This window comes from Castanea sativa, chromosome 4, assembly GCF_040712315.1.
Source record: "Castanea sativa cultivar Marrone di Chiusa Pesio chromosome 4, ASM4071231v1".
Classification (NCBI taxonomy): Eukaryota; Viridiplantae; Streptophyta; class Magnoliopsida; order Fagales; family Fagaceae; genus Castanea; species Castanea sativa.
In genome coordinates this window covers 1,763,280-1,783,294 of record NC_134016.1, presented here as the reverse complement: position 1 = coordinate 1,783,294, position 20,015 = coordinate 1,763,280, and the positions used below count along the sequence as shown (strand labels likewise).

General features: G+C 37.7%; 1 protein-coding gene and 1 pseudogene across 1 annotated transcript; one reads left to right on the top strand and one right to left on the bottom strand.

Moving 5' to 3' along the window:
- Positions 1-670: 670 nt before the first annotated feature.
- LOC142631164 (2-alkenal reductase (NADP(+)-dependent)-like) lies at positions 671-3,532 on the top strand (annotated as a pseudogene).
- A 439-nt stretch (positions 3,533-3,971) lies between these two features.
- On the bottom strand, positions 3,972-9,828 carry LOC142631431 (2-alkenal reductase (NADP(+)-dependent)-like). Its single transcript, XM_075805596.1, has 4 exons — positions 9,712-9,828; positions 7,853-8,051; positions 4,343-4,509; positions 3,972-3,995 (listed from the first exon to the last, which is right to left on the bottom strand). The coding sequence occupies exons 1-4, from the start codon at positions 9,826-9,828 to the stop codon at positions 3,972-3,974; spliced, it is 507 nt and encodes a 168-aa protein (XP_075661711.1).
- Between the last annotated feature and the right edge of the window lie 10,187 nt (positions 9,829-20,015).

Here is a 20,015-nt window from a genome sequence, read left to right as displayed (position 1 = left end):
ACAATGCAAAGAGATGCAGTCTTATTCGATAACGCAAATACTTATTTGATATGTACAAAAATATAAGACTAATTTTCAAGCCGCAATTGTACCGTATATACTAACTTGCAACAAGTGTAATCATTAAAAGCAATGGATATCTTGATATAATGATAAAAAGTAATTATTAAAAGAGGAAGATACATGTTAAAAACTCTCTAAAAAACAAAAAAAAAACTTTGCATCAAGTGACTTAGACTAATCCAATAACTGATTAGAATCATAGCATTTTGCCCAAAATCTTTGGTAACAAAAAAAAAAAAAACATTTAGCGTTATATATATATATATATATATATATATTCATGTATGTAATCTACATTTTTAAAGTTGTAATTAGAACCCATATCAATTTGTAAATGATCTAAAATTGTAGAAGTGGTGAACTTCTAAGTCTTCAAGCTCATGATACAAAGTGTTGACTGTTCGAAGTTTAGAGCATTTATAGCGTAAGCAATTACGTGCACCTAAGAATACTATGTATTTGCTTTGCATAACGGACATGTCCGTCATGCATGGAACTCTATCTGAAACATCTTTCATTTCTCTCTTCCCAATGTTCTCTATAAATAGAACTTTGTGGTCCGAAGAGAAGAACCATTAATTACACAAAAAACATTGACACAAAAAGTTTTATATTAAATTCTTGACGAGGATATATAGAGTGAGAGAGAGACAGAGAGTAGCAATGGTGAGAGTTGGAGATGAAGTGAGCAACAAACAAGTGATATTCAGAGACTATGTCATTGGTTCTCCTAAAGAATCAGACATGTACCTGACCCACTGGCGGAGCCAGAGGGGGGGCGAGGGGGGGCACCTGCCCCCCGACTACTAATTTTTTTTTTTTTTTTTGTAGTTACATGGAGGAAAAAAAAAAAAAAAACCTTCTACTTGTTGAAACTTGAAAGTGACCAAACCACCTATTTTACTATTTTTTTTATATCATTATTTACACAATTTTTACTATTTATGATACTTTTCACAACATTTTATCTTTGAATGATCTAGAGATATTACAAATTTTACTACTTATGTCTTACAAATTGGCATGTCACTAATCACAAAAAATAATTTCAAATATTTATTTATTATATTTTTTAAGTAACACTAATCATATTTTTACTTCATCAATTTGTAAATTTTTTAATAGCTATGAATTTGTTATTTTTGTTTATTTATTTTAATAATATGAAATATATTCACATTTGCTTACAATTGTTTTTTTTATTTTTTATTGTTGATTAATGTTTTTTAGATAAATTTTACTTTTAATATCGTCTCTTAATTTTGCCTCCTCTAGACTAAAATCTTAGCTCCACCACTGACCTGACCGTTGGAACCATTAAGTTAAAGGTTCCTAAAAGTTCAAATGCAGTTTTGGTGAAGAACCTATATCTGTCCTGCGATCCTGTCATGCAATTCTTTATGAGGAAAACTACAGGTCTCTCTGGATATTTTTTCTACACCCCTGGCTCTGTAAGTCAATCTAAAGAATACTATAAATTTTTTTTGGAATACTATAAATTTTATACTAAAATTCATTATCACGTACTTTTTATACTAAAATTTGTAGCTTTAGCATTTGTTATATATCATGGTGTATACATGTGATACTGAGCTTGTAATTTGTTTTCTAATTTTGGTGAAACCATATACACATGCAGCCAGTTTTGGGGTATGGTGTGGCGAAAGTATTGGATTCTGGGCATCCAAAATTTAAGGCAGGGGACTTGGTTTGGGGGATCACAGGATGGAAGAATACACTCTAATCACTAAAACTGAAACACTCATTAAAATCCAGCATACTGATGTACCTCTTTCTTATTATACTAGAATTCTCTTTAAGCTTTGTTTATAAAGTTCAAATTCGTTTAAGATAACATAAATATACAAACGTGCATGCCCAAATACATCATAGATTCTTAATTGCTTTAGTTTTAGAGATGAGATCTCCTACTGATACTTTTCTCCAAAACTACTACAAATTTCAGCAAATCAAGTTGAAATCTGTATAGTCGTATTATAGATACTTGACCCATAAAGTTAATTAAATTACTATAAATCAATGCTTAATTGCTTTAGTTTATATTTTTTTCTAGGTTATGTTACTTCACTTTTGAATTAATTTCAATGCTCCATCTGAATTTGAGGATTTTTTTTATTTCACAGGTATGCCTGGTATGACTGCATATGCTGGTTTCTATGAGGTTGGGGCTCCTAAGAAAGGAGAATATGTCTATGTTTCAGCAGCATCTGGTGCAGTTGGTCAGCTTATTGGCCAATTTGCAAAGTTGGAGGGTTGTTATGTTGTTGGAAGTGCTGGAAGTAAAGAAAAGGTATAGCACTCAATAGTTGCTATTTTAGATGTGTCGTATAATATCTAGTTCCATTTTATATACTATAAATGTTGCAATAATTCTGATTCTTTTTTCATTCACTGATTCCATCTTTCTTTTCTGTTACTTTGTGAATTGAAGAGCCTATCCTTCAAATGAATTCTTTTTTCTTCCGCATTAGGTTGATCTATTGAAGAATAAGCTTGGATTCGATGAAGCTTTCAATTGCAAAGAAGAGCATGACTTGAACGCAGCTTTGAAAAGGTAACTAACATACAACATAATTTGCATTGGATTTTTCAAGTTGAGCTTGGTTCATCTACAGTAATTTATTATCCAGTTGATTGGTTCAGTGAACGGACCAAAATGTGCCACATTAGTTGAAAATTCAAAAACTCAAAATTTGACTATACCATTCAACATTCATACTCCCAATTCCTCCAACAGATATTATCTCTTTAGTTAATCTCTAGAAACTGGGTGGACCCATTTCAAACAGTGAAAAAATGCATCACTAACTTTGTGGTTTTGTTTGCCGCCAGGTATTTCCCTGAAGGCATTGATGTTTACTTTGAACATGTTGGGGGCAAAATGCTTGAAGCTGTGCTCCTCAACATGAGACACCACGGTCGCATTGCTGTGTGCAGAATGATCTCACAATACAATCTTTTTTCTTTTTTTTTGAGAAGCACACACACACACACATATATATATATATAGGGGAAGGGGATGAGATAAGGGAATACACTCACACGCCAACACCAAAACTGCATGCGGCAGTTAGTGTCGCGGAGCAAGTGATGAATCCCTTCTCAATTTCACACCTTACCGAATTGGGACGACTCAACAATATTGAGTAGTTTTTTTTTTTTTTTTTTGAGAAACACACACACACAATACAATCTTGATGAGCTTGAAGGTATCAAAAATTTGATACAGATCTTATACAAGTAGATCCAAATAAAAGGATATACACATCGCAATTATTATCACCTATATCCCAAGTTCTTAGACCTTGTGCTGCCTTACATTAGAGAAAAGAAGATGGTGTATGTGGAAGACATAGTTGAAGGCCTTGAGAGTGGTCCAGCTGCCCTTGTTGGACATTTTAGTGGTCGCAACTTCGGAAAACAAGTGGTTGTTTTTGCTCGTGAATGATTCAATCATACATTGTATGAATGTAGCATGAGCATTGTGTCTAATTACCATCCTAGTCTAAGTTGTGGAAGGCTTCTAGGTATGAGGGTCAAGATCAGGTTAGTTTGTTGGGTTATGCCTAGTGCCTATGGAGAATAATTATGTCCTATATGTATATATAGGATGAAAATAAAGAGAAATTGTCCAATGCTTAATAAATGCTATCATATGCGAGTGCATGTATTTTTTACATCTTTTGAATTGAATTGAAAATCATTTACAATTGCACTAAAAATTAATGGAAATACTGCTTGGTTATTGGCCATTGGCCATGTGATATAATGGCATTCTTCTCCGTTCAATCTGTGAGGTTAAATCCGGGGTTGAATTCCTTCAACTTACATTTAAAGGGAAAAAATAAGGAGGAGGTCTTGACCAAGGAACTTGAAAACCATGTTCTTTACTCTTCCTTGTAGCTACGCCGCTGATAAAATCATAGCTTCAATTATCACCATAGTAAATCAGACATGAATAGTCATTTGAATCATCACATGATGGGTTGGATGGAGCTTCTTCCAAACTAATTTGGAGGTAAACTCTATCTAATGAAAGAAAAGCTTCATATCTTATACCTCAATAGTATGTCATGTTAGGTAAATCCTTAATGAATAAGAAATTGCAAAAATTACCCTTTTCTGTTTAAGGCCCATAAGAAGAACAAGCATGCTTGGTAAACTTCAAGCAGAAGAAAGTGAATCTTTCAACCATTTCTCTGGAGCTCAAAACAAGGGATGACTTGGAGAGAGAGACAATAATGCAACTATAATATACCTTTTCTTTACTTCCAGCACTTCCAACTACGTAACAACCCAACAATTTTGCAAATTGTCCAACAAGTTGGCCAACAGCACCACATGCTGCTGAAACGAAGACATATTCTCCTTCCTTAGGATAACAAACTTCGTGGAAACCAGCATAAGCAGTCATACCAGGCATACCTTTTTTAAAACGAAATAACAAAGTTAGAAGATTAGTGCACATTTACAGGGAGAATCAAACAAGATGCCCACAAAATCAAAAGGAGATCTTAAATTAATGAAACTACTCTTTGAGACATGCATATCAAAAGGGTATGTAGCATAATCACCTTTGTCAAAATCTCAAGTCATAGAACGAATTAGTTAATCTTTTAGTAGTCTCCAAGCATTCTGCTTTCTTTCTTTTGTCATTTATAACTCCATGAGTTCGAAAGACATACTCTGCATTTCTCATCAACTATATTTAATCATGGGTCCAGTTAATGTGTGCCCTTAGAGCACACATTAAATCATCTATTTTTAGAATCATTTAATAGAGAATTGAAAAAGATGTAAAACTTTTTCAATTTCCGATAAAATGTTTTCCAAAAATGGTATACTATTGTGTGCTTTTAGGGCACACGTTTGTAAAATCCTTTTATCATTTTATTTTTTTAGTAAAAGATTCTTTGTTGTGATTCTAACTACACATATTCTAATGTCATTAAATTTCTAAATTCGATTTCCAAATTGAACAATTTTCCATAAATCACAATGAACAATATATATCTCTTAAGTTATCATTTCATTTGACAAAAATAAAAAATAAAGATTCTTAATTGAGATTCCACTATACATATTCTATTGTATTTGTTAGAAATACTGAATGATTATATTGTATTTCTCAATTAAAGAATATACATGTGTGCCTTTATATAGGAGGCATAGGAGTGCAATACAAGTAAAGGTGTAGTACAAGAATGTGTGTTATACAAGTAATCTAGTTGGACCTAAAGCCCATAACATTATACACGTTAACAGCCCCCCTCAAACTCAAGGTGAATGTGAGACCAACTTAAGGTTGCTAACCAAAGTACGGAGGCGTCACTTAGGATGTGACTTGGTGAAGATATATGCAAGTTGATCTGTAGAGGACTCTGAGATTAGTTTGAGAGCACTATGGACAAGATGATAACGGATAAAATGACAATCAATCTCGATGTGTTTAGTCCGTTCATGAAAGACATTATTGTAAGCAATATGAATGTCACTCTTGTTGTCAAAATAAAGAGGAGTAGCAGAGGATATAGACACACCTAAATCTTTGAGAAGCCATCGAAGTCAAAGAAGCTCAGATATGGTATCAGCAAGGGCACGATATTCTGCTTCAGTACTGGAGCGAGTCACATGAGTTTGTTTCTTGCTTCGCCAAGAAATCAGAGAAGAATCAAGAAGAAAGAAATAACCAGTGGTGGACCTACGAACAGTGGGATCTCCTGCCCAATCAACATAAAAAAATGCACGGAGAAAAAGAGGAGACTGAATAGAGTAGAAAAGACCGTGGAAGAGAGTGCCCTTTAGGTACCGAAGAATGCGCAAAACAGCAACATAGTGAGTCGATCGTGAAGCAGACAGATACTGGCTCACCTGGTGAACATCATAGGAAATGTCTGGACGAGTAACAGTGAGATAAACAAGGCTGCCAACTAAGCATCTGTAAAAAGAAGGATTAGACAATGGTTTCCCCCCTAAGGGAGTCAAATGCGCATTAAGCTTAACTAGAGTGTCAACAGTCTTGCTATCAGTGAGTCCAGCTCGAGACAAGAGTTTAGAGGCATACTTGGCTTGAGTGATGTAAAGTCCATCTGTAGAATGAGTGGTTTCAAGACCCAAGAAGTAGCTGAGATTTCCAATATCTTTCATCTCAAACTGCTGACTAAGAAAATCCTTGAGTTCTTGAATGCCACTAAGGTAATCACCAGTTATGATCATATCATCCACATACAGGAGAAGTAAAATAGTGCATTTGTCAGTGCGACGAAAAAAATAAGGCAGAATCATAATGACTGGCCATGTAACCCAAACAAGAGATGGTAGAGCTGAATTTGGCAAACCAAGCTCGTGGAGCTTGTTTAAGACCATAAAGTGCACGTCGAAGGTGACAAACCTTGTTTGATTCAACAAAGAGACTAGGAGAGGGTTGCATATAAACTTCTTCACTTAAATCCCCATTAAGGAATGTATTTTTGACATCCATCTGAAAAATTTCCCATTTAATGGCAGCAGCAACAGTTAAGAGGGCACGAACAGATGAGATACGAGCAACCGGAGTAAAGGTCTCTTCATAATCAATCCCATACTCCTGTGTAAAACCTTTGGTAACAAGACGAGATTTGTAGCACTCAATGGACCCATCAGAGCGAGTCTTAATCTTGTAGATCCACTTACAACCAACCACAAATTTCCTAAAGGGGAGAGTGACCAAGTCCCAAGTATGGTTTGTAGATAATGCATCAAGTTCTTCTTTCATCTTCCACCTGTTCATTAAAGGGGGAACTAGGAAAGGGATCAAGGATATTTGGTGGTTAGATAGAGAAGTCTACAAGAGAATCAGGAGCAGCCACAAGAGGATCAAGAGCAGCTACAAGAGGGTCAAAAGCAGCTACAGAAGGAATATGTGCCTCATTTGGAAATAGATCTAAGACAGAGGAGGAAGATAGAGAAGCATGGAAGTGAGATAGCTCGACAAAGAGGCGATGTTCCTAAAAGACAACATTGCGGGAGATACGAAGACGATGAGAAACAGGATCATAACACTGATACCCCTTTTGAGTTTCGCCATAACCAAGAAAACAACAAAGCCTTGACCTAGACTCAAGTTTGTTATGCTCATGTGGTTGAAGAAGAACGAAACAAGTAGAACTAAAGGAGCGAAGGTGGTGATAGTCTAGAGGTGACCTAAAAAGGCGCTCATATGGAGTTTGATTTTAGATGACAGGACTGGGAATGCGATTAATAGCATGAACAGCATGAAGAGCAGCTTCGCCCCAAAAAGGAGCAGGAACTTTGGCAGAGAGAAGGAGAGTGCGAACAGTGTCAAGAATGTGACGAAGTTTTCGTTCGGCTCTACCATTTTGCTGAGAGGTACTTGGACAAGTTAGTTGATGAACAATGTCATAGGAATGCAAAACAGCTTAGAAAGCATATTGAGTGTACTTAAGAGCATTATCAGATCGAAAAATTTTAATACGTTTGGAAAATTAAGTTTCAACCATTTTTGCAAAATTAGAATATACTTGCAATAATTCAGAACAATGTTTCATATTAAAAATCCAGCTATAGTGAAAGTAATCATCAACAAAGACAACAAAACATCGAGATGAACCAATACTAGAGACAGAAGAAGGCCCCCAAATATCAGAATGAATAAGGTCAAAGATATCAGTAGATATTGATTCACTAGTATTGAAAGGCAAAGCTGGTTGTTTTCCTAACTGACATGAGACACAATCAAAATTTTTTGTAGATACTAAACCTAACAAACCTCTAGAAGCCAATTGTTGTACTCGAGAAGAAGATGAGTGACCAAGTCGAACATGCCAAAGTGCAAGGGAAGGAATAGAAGAAACTGCAGCATCTGCGGCAATAGAAATAGGAGCAACAAGTGGAAGACGAAGATTGTCCATGAAAAACATACGTCCAACTCTGGGACCAGTCCCAAGCTCCTGTCCCGTCCTTGGATCCTGCACAATACACCCAAATTAATCAAATATAATGTGATAACCTAACTCAGCTAATTGTCCCACAGAAAACAAATTATAAGAAAGGCCAGGAACATTAAAGACCCCAGGAACTAAGAGGTTGGAGGTCAAAACGGAACCTATATTATGACCAGACATTGTGGAACCATTTGCTATGTGAATATTAAGAGGGTGTGGTGCAGGTTTAAGTTCAGAAAATAAGGACGAGTGAGATGTCACGTGATTGCAACAAGCAGAATTCATAAGCCAAGAGGAAGGAGACAAACCAGATAAAGCTAGAGAGAAGAGGAATAAGATGCATTACCAACCATACGAATGACATTAGCGATGATGTTTTTAAGGTCACCTATGGACATGGTAAAAGTGCGACCTAAAGACTTAGACTGTGCAAAGACGAGAGCCATTGGTTGGACACTATCCGTGTTAGCAACAGTAACAACAGAAATTGAAACAGCTGATTTGTTGCGATGATAGCAAGTCACAATATTGCGGCCAAAACGTTTGCAAAAATTGCAAAAACGTTTGCTGGATTGTTAGCGACGATTATTGCAACAAGAAGAAGACTTGTCCTTATTCTTCATTTAGAATCAAAATATGCAAAAATGGACTGCAAAAATGAAATCTACACAAAAAATTGGGTAAGGAGCACCTGGACTGCAAAAAGTCAACCCTGGAGAAAAGTCAACCTTCAGTCAAAGTCAACGGTCAAGTCAACGCAGGTCAACGGTCTAGTCAATGGTGACGTCATCAGGTGAATGGACGCTGATGTCAGCTAATGACGTCACCTAGGGTTGACGTCAGCAGGTGCAAATCAGGCGCGTGAGGAAGGCAATCGGCGCGTGGAGGCTCATGGGCGTGTGAGCTTCAGAGTAGAATATTTTGGCGGCGCGTGCGGGCTCCGATGACTTCAAGGTTTCCACGATTGAGTAGATCGGGATGAGACGATCACTGTGGTACCTGAAAAATATTTATCGAGGCAAGATGCATGACGGAGACAGTAAATGCAATGGTCTGTGTCGTGCGGGACTCCTCAACGACGGCGGTTGCAGGTCCAGAACCCAAGAACAACGACTGGAAGACATCAGAGGTTCTACGGCAAAAAACTGCGGCGGCTTCGATGATGGTGGAAGCGATGTTGAGAATGGAGTAATATCAATAAAGACAAGACTGCTAAAAAAAGTCAAAGCAGTGGCTCTGATACTATGTTAAAAATATTGAATGATTGTATTGTATTTTTCAATTAAAGGCCATAACACTATACACGTTAACAGTATTTTAATTTCTAAATTCAAATACCTAATTTTTCAACCGGGAATCACCATAAACAATGTATAAATTCATAAGTTGGAACCCAAGAATTCAAATTTCCAATTAGGAAAAGAAAAAGAACTCAAAATATTGTCTTGCTATGCTATCATATTATGGGCAATCTCCAAATTTGAAAGAACCCCACTTCAAATAAGTAAAAACCAGTAACAATTATGAGAAGATTCAGAACCCATATAGTAATTTTCTAGGGAACTAAATAGAAAAACTCACAGAACCAGGGGGAGCAACTCGTTGCATTAATATACGCATGACAGGGTCACATGAGAAGTAGAGATTCTTCAGAAGAACACCATTATTTGGAACCCTCTAGAACCTTCAATTTGATGTTACTTGTGGTCGCGTACATGTCTGATTCCATGGGAAAACTAGTGAAATAGTTCTTGAATATCACTTGCTTGTTGCTCACTTCCTCTCCAATAACACTCACCATCACCGCTATTACAAACTACAATCTCTCTCTCTCTTTCTCTCTTCTCGTTTGTGTGTGTCGCATTTGCGCGGAACATGTGAGGCTGTATTTATAGTTTGTAGTTCACAACACACCATCCTAGGACTATGTGTAATTGTTTACGTGGCAATATGTTAGTGTGTGTACTATTATATCTTTTTCACTTTCTTTTATTATTTTGACAACCGGTAGCATGGTAAAAGATTTTTAGTAATGTTGTTTAAATGTTGTAGATATACGTATTGTGGTATTTAAACACAAAAAAATGTTGTTTAAACAACAGTACTAAACGAGCCCTGAACTTTCCTAATCGTCCATGTCGATGTTGTTTATGTAAGAATCTTTTCAGAGTAGAAGTAGAATATATATATATGATCTTAATCCTGTCCTTTTTAAGAGAAACAAGAAGCTAAACAAATGTTTTATTGTTAATTATACCACATCTAAAGTTGTAAACAAAATTTTAAGGTATTAACGGTATCAATTTGATTTCACATTTATCTCAAAAAAAAATTTTGATTTCACATTTATTAATGATATTAATTTAGTTTCTCAACATTTAGATCAACCTACTCAAATATGAAGTTGATTTCCAAGCAAATTAGGCACGTTGAAATATTAAAGTGGTAGGTTAGGTTGGGTGGCAAGTTGAGTTTTTTCTAAAACCACCAAAACCTGACTCAACCCATCTTTATATGTATATATAATGTCTTTTAAATTTTTTTCTCATATTAAATTTAATTTTTTTGTTAACTTTATAATTTACACGTGTTGATATGAAAAATAAATAATTTCTTCATCGTATGAGAAAAACATGTGAACTTTGACCTATGAGAAAATTGGTCAATTACTACGATTTCTTCAATAGTCTACAGAATTGGAGGAAATACAACTTAAATTTATCTGTAAATTAAAAAAAAAAAAAAATAGTGCATAACACATGCTAAAATTAACTTGCTTAACCCACCTAATTTCCCAAATTGAAACAGCCAAATTTTCAATGACCTGCCATTTTTGGATGTTGATGGGACGACAGCGGTTTGGAAAGTTGCCTTGTAAATTTTTTAATCCTAGCATAACAAATTAGTTGAAAATGACAACTAAACTTTTCTTAATCCTGTCCTTTTTAAAGGAAACAAAAAAAGTAAATGAATGTTTTATTATTAATTATACTACACATCTAAAATTTTAAATGAAATTTTAAGGTTACATTATCAGTAATTAAGTTTGCCAATATTTTCAATTAAATTAACTAGGCATTAACTGGCGCTCTGTGAGGGTGCTTTCTATTTCTTTTGTTTTTTTGGTGAGGATTTTAATACTAATTATTTGATACTATAGTTTTTTTTTTTTTTTTTTGGTGGGATATTTGACACTATAGTTAATTTAAAAAGATAACTGAAACTGTAAAGCGTGGCTATATATTAAAATAATTTACTATAAAACATTATTATTTCCATTTTTAATTAATTTTTTATAGATTGCATTATAAATTTCTTATCTTTTTAGAGTAATAGAAATTGTGACTAATAAAAAATAACAATATAAATTACTGATAACTTGAGTTTTAAAGGGAGGATCAATCTAAAACTTATATGTAATTAATTTATAACTTAAAATCAAATAAACAAAATGTATATATTATTGTCTCCTTTTCAGAAGCCTAAATAGTAATTGTAAGGACACAATTTGAGCCCGAACCCATGGACGGAAGGGGATGGACCTGAAATGCCTTTTACAATAAAATTTGTAGAGAGTAGGCTTGAAATCTAAGTTCTAGTGATGTTTAGATAACAAAAATGATGGGCTTTGATCACAATGATACGGGACAAGGAACTGTTTACAAGAAAGAATCTTCTCCTCGGACACCAGCCGAGGATGATTTCTATTATTTCTACTCAAGATAGTATACCGTTATGGATAGTGAGGTATACAGTGTTTTTCCTCTGTTTCTTCCTCTCCCTTCTGCTGAAGGTCCCTTCTTCCTTTTAAATTCCCTCCTTGTCCTCTTCTTCATGTTCCATGTTAGGGTTAGATTGCTGGTTTAGATACTTGTCCCATCCACCTCCCCTGAAGTCTTTGGAAACAGGAGCCAGGTTAAACTTTGATGCTTAGGTCTCACTTCCCCATTAATGCGACCAGAATAGCAGTTGCAGAGCATTCAATGCGAGGGCGGTGGTGACAGCTTTATCTTAGATATTCCACCGCCCTTCTTCTTATCTTCAATATTTACCATGTTTACCCTTACCCATAGGATTTTCTAGAACTTAGCTTGTAGATGTTAACCAGCCCTTCTCCTACCTCGGGGACATAATCTTCTTCGGACCATCTTCTAGAACATACTTGTTCAGGCATTACCTCTTTACTATTTAGCATTGCTTTATGAATTGACATTTATACATCCTCGAACCATTCAGTGTCCTCGGATTGAGCCTTTAGCCCAAAGAAATACTCTTGGGCCACTCCAGAAATATTCTTGGGCCTAATGACCCTACAATAGCCCCTCGAGATACTCATTTTGCTATCTCGGGAGGAAAGGAGGATATCGACACATGTTATTGTTAATTTCTGTGCTCCACACATCTTTGCTGACAGGGATGACGACCTTTGAACTGCCCATCTCACATCCTTGATTTTTCGGCATGCGGAGCGTCCCTAAATTGAATTCTGATGTCTCCTTGTCTCCCACGCTCAGCAACGTGTCGCGCTTTTAATGGATAGGGGTTATATTGGGACATAGGCAGGAATTTTCCCACTTCATAATTCCCATTGATATAAATACTAATAATTCAAACTCTCTTACACACTACTACATTCATACAATGTATTTGCCAACCCTTTGCAATCTACACGTGCCCTCACTTTTATCAAGAACTAGGCCGAGGTGACTTTGTCATTTTTTAAAGTAAGCCCTCCCTAACTCCATCTTTCATTATTTTTCTTTCTTCTCTCTTTTTCTCGTGTTTCTTTCTCCTCCGCTCGTCTATTTTCTTAGTTCTTCCACCGTACCCACACCCTACTCCCACAAATGGGTAGATTTGCATCTCTAGTAGATTCACAGGAAAAAATAGAACAATTTAAGGCAAAGTATAGAATTCCACTGGGGGTGTCTGTTACATATTGCTCGAAAGGGGAGTGGTATGAAAAAAGACAAACGGGAGAGGTAGTAATCCAGATGATAACGTTCATAGAAGGAGGGATGAAAATCCCAATGGGGACCGTTACCAGGGATTACCTTAGGGCCTTTAGATTAGCCCCTACCCAATGCGCACTAAACATGTTTAGGATTCTGGGATCCATAGATGCCCTAAATGAAAAGGTGGACCTAGGACTCACCCATCATGATGTGAATTGGGTTTATAACCTCCACTTCCTAAAGAAACAAGGTGGATATTACCTAAAATCTAGGCATCCAGAAGTTAGATTAATCCATTGCCTCCCTGAATCCAACAAGGGTCTGAAAAATGACTTCCTAATCATATCAGGGGATTGACATGATGGCGTTCGCTGTCCGACAAGGAAGCGGAAACCAGGTGAAGTTCTGGATCTGGTTGAACTGTTCATAACCATTCTTTTTAAACCTGGGTTTATATAAAACATTTACTTATTGTAATCTTGTTTTTCTTCTCAATGATTTGTAGATCCACACGCAGCGGATCGTCATCCTCATCTTGTTGATTTCACAAGATTAGACAGAATACTACAGGCTAAAGTATTTGTGCACTCAAACGGCCAACTCGGAGCAACTCATTTAATCCTTGGCTACGATCCCATCTCCAAAACTTTCCAGGTGCCGAAGTGCATGATCAGAGCCAAGGACCCGCGCTTATGCCGGATAAGCGTTGTTGTCAAGGGTTTTCTGCTACCTGAAGGAACTCCCATTCCTCAAGGCACCCTTATCACACAACCCATACAACCCATACAAGCCATACTAGATGGTATCCCTCTCATCCCAATTCCAACTCTGCCCACAACTGGTGAAGCCACCTCTTCCAACCTAGTATAAAGGAAGAAGAAGAGATTGTTGAAGTATCAGATTCCTCCGAGGACGAGTTTGAAGTCTTCAATCGACCCTCTTCCCCCGAAAACCAAGTTGCTATCCTCGACACATCCTCTTCAAACCCCTCGCAAGGCGACATCCAAAAATCTGACATAATGGGCATCCAACGCAAACCTAAGCCAAGTCTTAAAGACGTACTGGAAGCTCAAGTGGTGATCCAAGAGCTTCCTAAGGTACCTCAAACCAAGGCCAAAGATAAAGGCGCCGAGAAAGTCTTAGAACCCAAGCTCCCTCCTCCTCCTACCCAAACTCAATGCACTAACTAAGCTGACCACAAAAGAAAAAGGGATCAGCAGAAAGGGAAAGAAGTGATTAAGGGAGGGAAAGACTCTTTTCCCAAGGAGCTTGAGCTTGAAAAATGAGGAAAACAGGCCCACACAGTGCAGACGCGGTTAGATAGACGGACCGAGTCTCACGTGGCTATACATGCCCCAATCTGGGCTCCTGAGATGACCATGGATGGTCATGCGGTCACTGTTGATGCATCCATCAAGAACTCTAATGAGGGAACAGCCGCCTGCGTAGCAGACGCACTGGAGCAAGCTTTACTATTACCCAAGGACATGGGTGAGCTCAGAAGAATGAGAGATCAGAATGTCTTCATGATTTTGAAGAAGGAACTTGCTATGGTAAGGATCTCATTCAAGCTTTGTTTACCTCCATTTCTGTTACACTTGAAAATTTTAACCTTGCTTTATTACTTTGCTATCTTCTATGCATAGGCTGTTCAATCTGCTCACAGAGCAGAGGAGATCGTCATTAGTACGTACAACTCCTTCAAGGCTGAAGAATTAAGGCGCATCAACGCCCAGAGGATCCTTGACCTACAGGAAAAGAAACTACAAGAGGTCATGGCTAATCTGAGCAAAGCAGAGAGTAAGAAGTCTGGCTTGGATGCTACTCTAAAAACAGCAGAGAAACAGGCTGAGAACCAAAGACTACAGCTTAGGGAAGCCAACGAGAACTTCGCTGCCGCAAAAAAGCTGATTGAGGATCTTAAGAGAGATTTAAAGGAGTCTGAAAGGGCAAAGGAGGAGGCAGTCAAGGCTAAAGAGGAGGCCACTAAGGATATAGAGGAGGATGAGAAGACAAAGAACCAAGCTGAACAAGAGGGTTATGAGGTCGGCGTGGCAGAAACCACTGAAACTTTCAAAGCTCAAGTCCCTGAGGTATGTAGGCATTACTGCCTTCAAGTATGGAATGAGGCACTTTCCCGAGCTGGGATTGATGCCTCCTCCACCCTTTAGAAGGTAGAAAATGTCTACTTCCCCCCAGCCATTCGAGCCTCTGCCCCTCCTCAAATCAAGGATGGTGTTGTTATTCAAGGAGCTGAGGATAAACACGGTGATGTAGCTGAAAACCCAGTCTCTATTGAAAGTCAGCCTCCAAAGCATGCTGAACTAATAGAAGGGGTGGCACCTGAGGATACACAGCCACCAAGTGATCCCAAGGAATCTTCCAAGGACAAACAGACTGACCAAACAATGGAGCTTGTCTTAGCGACAATTCTAGTAACCTTGAAGGAAGATCCAAAAGGCAAAGGGATAGCTACTGACTCTTCGGCGCAACGTCAGCTTCCAAAAGATCCCAAAGGCCCTTTAAAGTTAAAGCTGAAGCCATGATTGCCCCTCTTCTCTCTAGCTTTTCTCCTTATCTTTATTTAATGTAATTTTGACAACATGCAAGCAAATTTACCTTTTAAGAATTTTAAAATCAATGAAAAAGAGCAAGTTATTTCTACTACAGATTTTAATTTTACTGCCCTTCTTTATATTTATACCTATTATCTTTTTCACCTTACTTGAAGTTTGTTTGTCACACTAGAACAATAGTCTGTTTCCTTTCATAATTTAATTAACAAATCTAAGGAAGCAATCTGGAATGAATTAGGTAATAAATATGTTCAATATACTTGCAAATGCTTTAAGTGATGCTCATGGGCTTCTATTCATTTATCACTATTTTTGGGAGTCTTCAAGTTTTGCAAGCAAAAGGGTAAATTTAGGCCTGGATTCACGTTAAACATAAATAGGCCGAGGATCAATCATAATTAAATTTTAACCATTGCTCAATAGAATATCAACATACATAAGATATATGGAAACCAAGAAGCGTTAATTTCCCTAGAAAGGATGATCCGAGGACTAAACGTAACTAAGGTTCTGTTCAACACTTAATAAGAATATCAATTTATACAAGGCATGTGGTCTGAGGAGCCAGTCATGACCAAGATTCAGTTTGATACTTAGAAAAATGAATTGAAGTATTAATTTTCCCAAAGTAAATGATCCGAGGACCAGACATAACTGAGGTTCTGTTCAACACTTAATAAAATATCAATTTAGACAAGGTATGTGATCCGAGGATCAGGCATGACCAAGCTTCAGTTTGATACTTAGAAAAAATGAATTAAAGTGTTAATTTCTCCAAAGTAGATGATCCGAAGACCAGACATAACTAAGGTTCTGTTCAACACTTAATAAAATATCAATTTAGACAAGGTATGTGGTCTGAAGATCAGGCATGACCAAGTTTCAGCTTGATACTTAAAAGAATGAATTGAAGTGTTAATTTCCCCAAAGTAGATGACCTGAAGACCAAACATAACTAAGGTTCTGTTCAACACTTAATAAAATATCAATTTAGACAAGGTATGTGGTCCGAAGACCAGGTATGACCAAGCTTTAGTTTGATACTTAGAAAAATGAATTGAAGTGTTAATTTCCCCAAAGTAGATGATCCAAAGACTAGACATAATTAAGGTTTTGTTCAACACTTAATAACATATCAATATAGACAAGGTATGTGGTCTAAGGACCAGGAATGACCAAGCTTCAGTTTGATATTTTAAAAAGATGATAATCAACGCAATACAGTGTCAATAGAAATAAAATGGCAAAAGTGTCTTTCATTTAATAATAGTACCTTCGCAGGTTATTTACATTCCAAGAACGTTGTACAACATGTTCATCTAGATCTTCAAGATTATAAGCCCCTATGCCTACGACTAAGGTAATACGATAAGGTCCTTCCTAGTTAGGCCCCAGTTTTTCCCATGCTGGGTTCTTTGCAGTACCTAAAACTTTCCTCAGTACCAAGTCTCCAAGTGCAAGTGGTCATAGCTTTACATGGGAATCATACCCCTGCTTAAGTTTGTGTTGATAATAAGCTAGCTGAACCATGGCATTCGCTCGCCGTTCCTCAACTAAGTCCAAACTTTTCTCCAATAAATTGTCATTACTGCCTAGAGTGAAAGAGCTCATCCTCAGTGTTGGGAATCCAGTTTCTAGAGGTATTACAGCCTCAGCTCTATAAGTCATAGAGAATGGTGTTTCTCCTGTGAATCTTCGTGGTGTAGTTCAATATGTCCACAAGACATGTGACAATTCTTCCACCCATCTTCTCTTAGCATCATCTAATCTTTTCTTGAGCCCATTGACTATCACTTTATTGACCGTCTCAGCCTGCCCATTTCCTTAAGGATAAGCTGGAGTGGAATATCTATTCGTGATGCTTAGATCACAACAATATCTTCTAAAGGCCTTACTATCAAATTGTAGGCCGTTATCTGAAATGAGAGTATGAAGGATTCCAAACCTAGTGACAATGTTTTTCTAGAAAAACTTCTTCGCCTCCATATCCTTGATATTCGACAATGGCTCAACTCATTTAGTGAAATAATCTGTTCCAAAGAGCAACTACCTCCTATTCCCTGCTGCTTTTGGGAAAGGCCCCACAATGTCCAAACTCCATTGAACAAAAGGCTATGGACTAGACAGAGGATTAAAGACACCCCCTGGCTAATGGATGTTGGGAGCAAATCTCTGACATTGGTCACACTTCTTTGCATAACCTTGTACCTCTCGCTGCATATTGGGCCACCAATACCCCTGGGTAAGAGCTCTATGAGCTAAAGACCTTCCTCTTATGTGACTTCTGCAAATTCCTTCATGCAACTCTTCTAAAAGTAATTTCATTACTTCTGGGTGTATACATAACAAATATGGTCCTGAAAAAGAACGCTTATTCAATTTATGGTCCTCGGACAGCTAGAACTAAGGTGCTTTCTTGTGTACTTTATCTGCTTCGGACTTTTCTTTGGGCAAGATATCATCTTTGAGGAAGGTCACTAATGGATCCATCCAACTAGGTCCCACCCTAATTTGATGAATTCGGATGGCGTCACCACTCGTCCTAGTAGGTTTCCACAAATCTTCAACAAGGATGACCCGAGGTAGGCTTTGCGCCGAGGATGTTGCGAGTGTGGCCAAAGAATCAACATGGGTATTCCCACACCTGGATATATGTAATAAGGAAAAATATTCAAATTTGGACTGTATATACCTGACCTGGTTTAGGTATCCTTGCATTCTTGGATCTCTTGCCTCTAACTTCCCTTCCACTTGACCTACTACCAATTGTGAATCCGAGAACATTTGTACCATTTTCCCACCCATTTTATGAACCATGTCCATTTCGGCTAGTAGAGTTTCATATTCTGCATCATTGTTGGTGGCCGAGAACCCCAATCTTAAGGATTTCTCAAAAGTAATTCCCTTAGGGGACACCAAAACTAGCCCCACACCAGATCCTCTTTAATTTGCTGCTCCGTCAACATACACTTTCCACAACGAAGGTTCTTTGCACAAGATCATGCCAACTGATTTTTCATTCATGTCCAATCCCTTAACATTTTCTTCCAATGAGGGCTCAGCAAATTCTACCACCAAATCTGCAAGGACTTGTCCCTTTACATAGATGCAAGGCATATATTTGATATCAAAAGCCCCTAGAATGGTACCCTATTTGGCAATCCTTCCCATGTAGTTTACACTCCGAAGAATAGACTTAAGAGGAAGTTGATTCAAAATAACAACTGTATGAGATTGGAAGTAATGGGGAAGCCTACGCGTAGTATGCACCACTGCTAGGATTGCCTTCTCCAACGGTAAATAATGCACCTCAGCCTCATGCAGAGACTTACTCACGTAATAAACTAGCCTCAGTACATTATTATCCTCTCGTATAAGAACCAAACTAACTGCATGATTAGCCACCACAATATATGCGAATAAAACTTCATCAATTCCTGGCTGAGACATAATGGGTGGTCGTGCAAGATATTCCATAAGTTGTTGAAAAGCCGAGGCACACTCCTCAGTCCACTCAAACCCCTTCCACTTATTCAACAGCTAGAAGAAAGGTCTGCACCTATCCGTGGACCGAGAAATAAACAGGTTGAGGGCAACTGTCATCCCTGTCAACCTCTGAACCTCCTTGGGATTCTGAGGTGGGTGTAAATTGTTAATTGCCTTGACCTGAGCTGGGTTAACCTCAATCCCCCGGTGAGTTACCATATAACCTAGATACTTGCCTGATCCCACACCAAAAGAACACTTAGAGGCATTAAGTCGCAATTTGTACCTCCTCAGTTTCTGAAAAGTATCACTCAAATCTTCCACATGTGTGGAAATCGCTTTAGTTTTTACCACCATGTCGTCCACATATACCTCAATAGTCTTTCCCAACTGTGGCTCGAACATCCTAGTCATCATCCTCTGATAGGTAGCCCCTGCATTCTTCAAACCGAAAGGCATTACCTTATAATGGTAATTTCCCGTAGAAGTGACAAATGCAGTCTTCTCTTGGTCCTCCACAGCTAAAGGTATTTGGTGATAACTTTGGAAAGCATCCAAAAAACTCATCCGAGGATACCTAACAGTAGCATCCACCAACTGATCTATCCGAGGCATTAGGAAAGAATCTTTAGGACAAGCCTTGTTCAAATCTATAAAGTCCATGTATACTCCCCACTTCCCATTTTTCTTCTTTACTACCACTGTATGAGCCAACCATTTAGGATAAAACACCTCTTTGATAGCATCAGCCTTCTTGAGTTTGAGCACCTCTTCCTTGATAGCCTCGGAATGTTCTTTAGAGGTATACCAAGGTGGTTGCCTCCTCGGTACGACAGCTAGAGTGACATTCAAATGATGACAAATGAAACTCGGATCAACCCCGGAGGCCTCATAAACATTCCACGCGAATACATCCACATTCTTCTTCAAGAACATGACCAGCTCTGCTTTCTCTTCAGGTGGCAACTGAA

What these genes read in the sequence shown, in the direction of transcription:
- LOC142631431 (XM_075805596.1), bottom strand. Translation starts at nt 9,828, where the DNA reads ATGGTGAGTGTTATTGGAGAGGAAGTGAGCAACAAGCAAGTGATATTC. An exon ending in CAAGTAACATCAAATTGAAG is followed by an intron (nt 8,052 to 9,711) that starts GTTCTAGAGGGT and finishes TGTATTGTGCAG; the next exon opens with GATCCAAGGACGGGACAGGA. An exon ending in GTGCTGGAAGTAAAGAAAAG is followed by an intron (nt 3,996 to 4,342) that starts GTATATTATAGT and finishes TGATTTTATCAG; the next exon opens with CGGCGTAGCTACAAGGAAGA.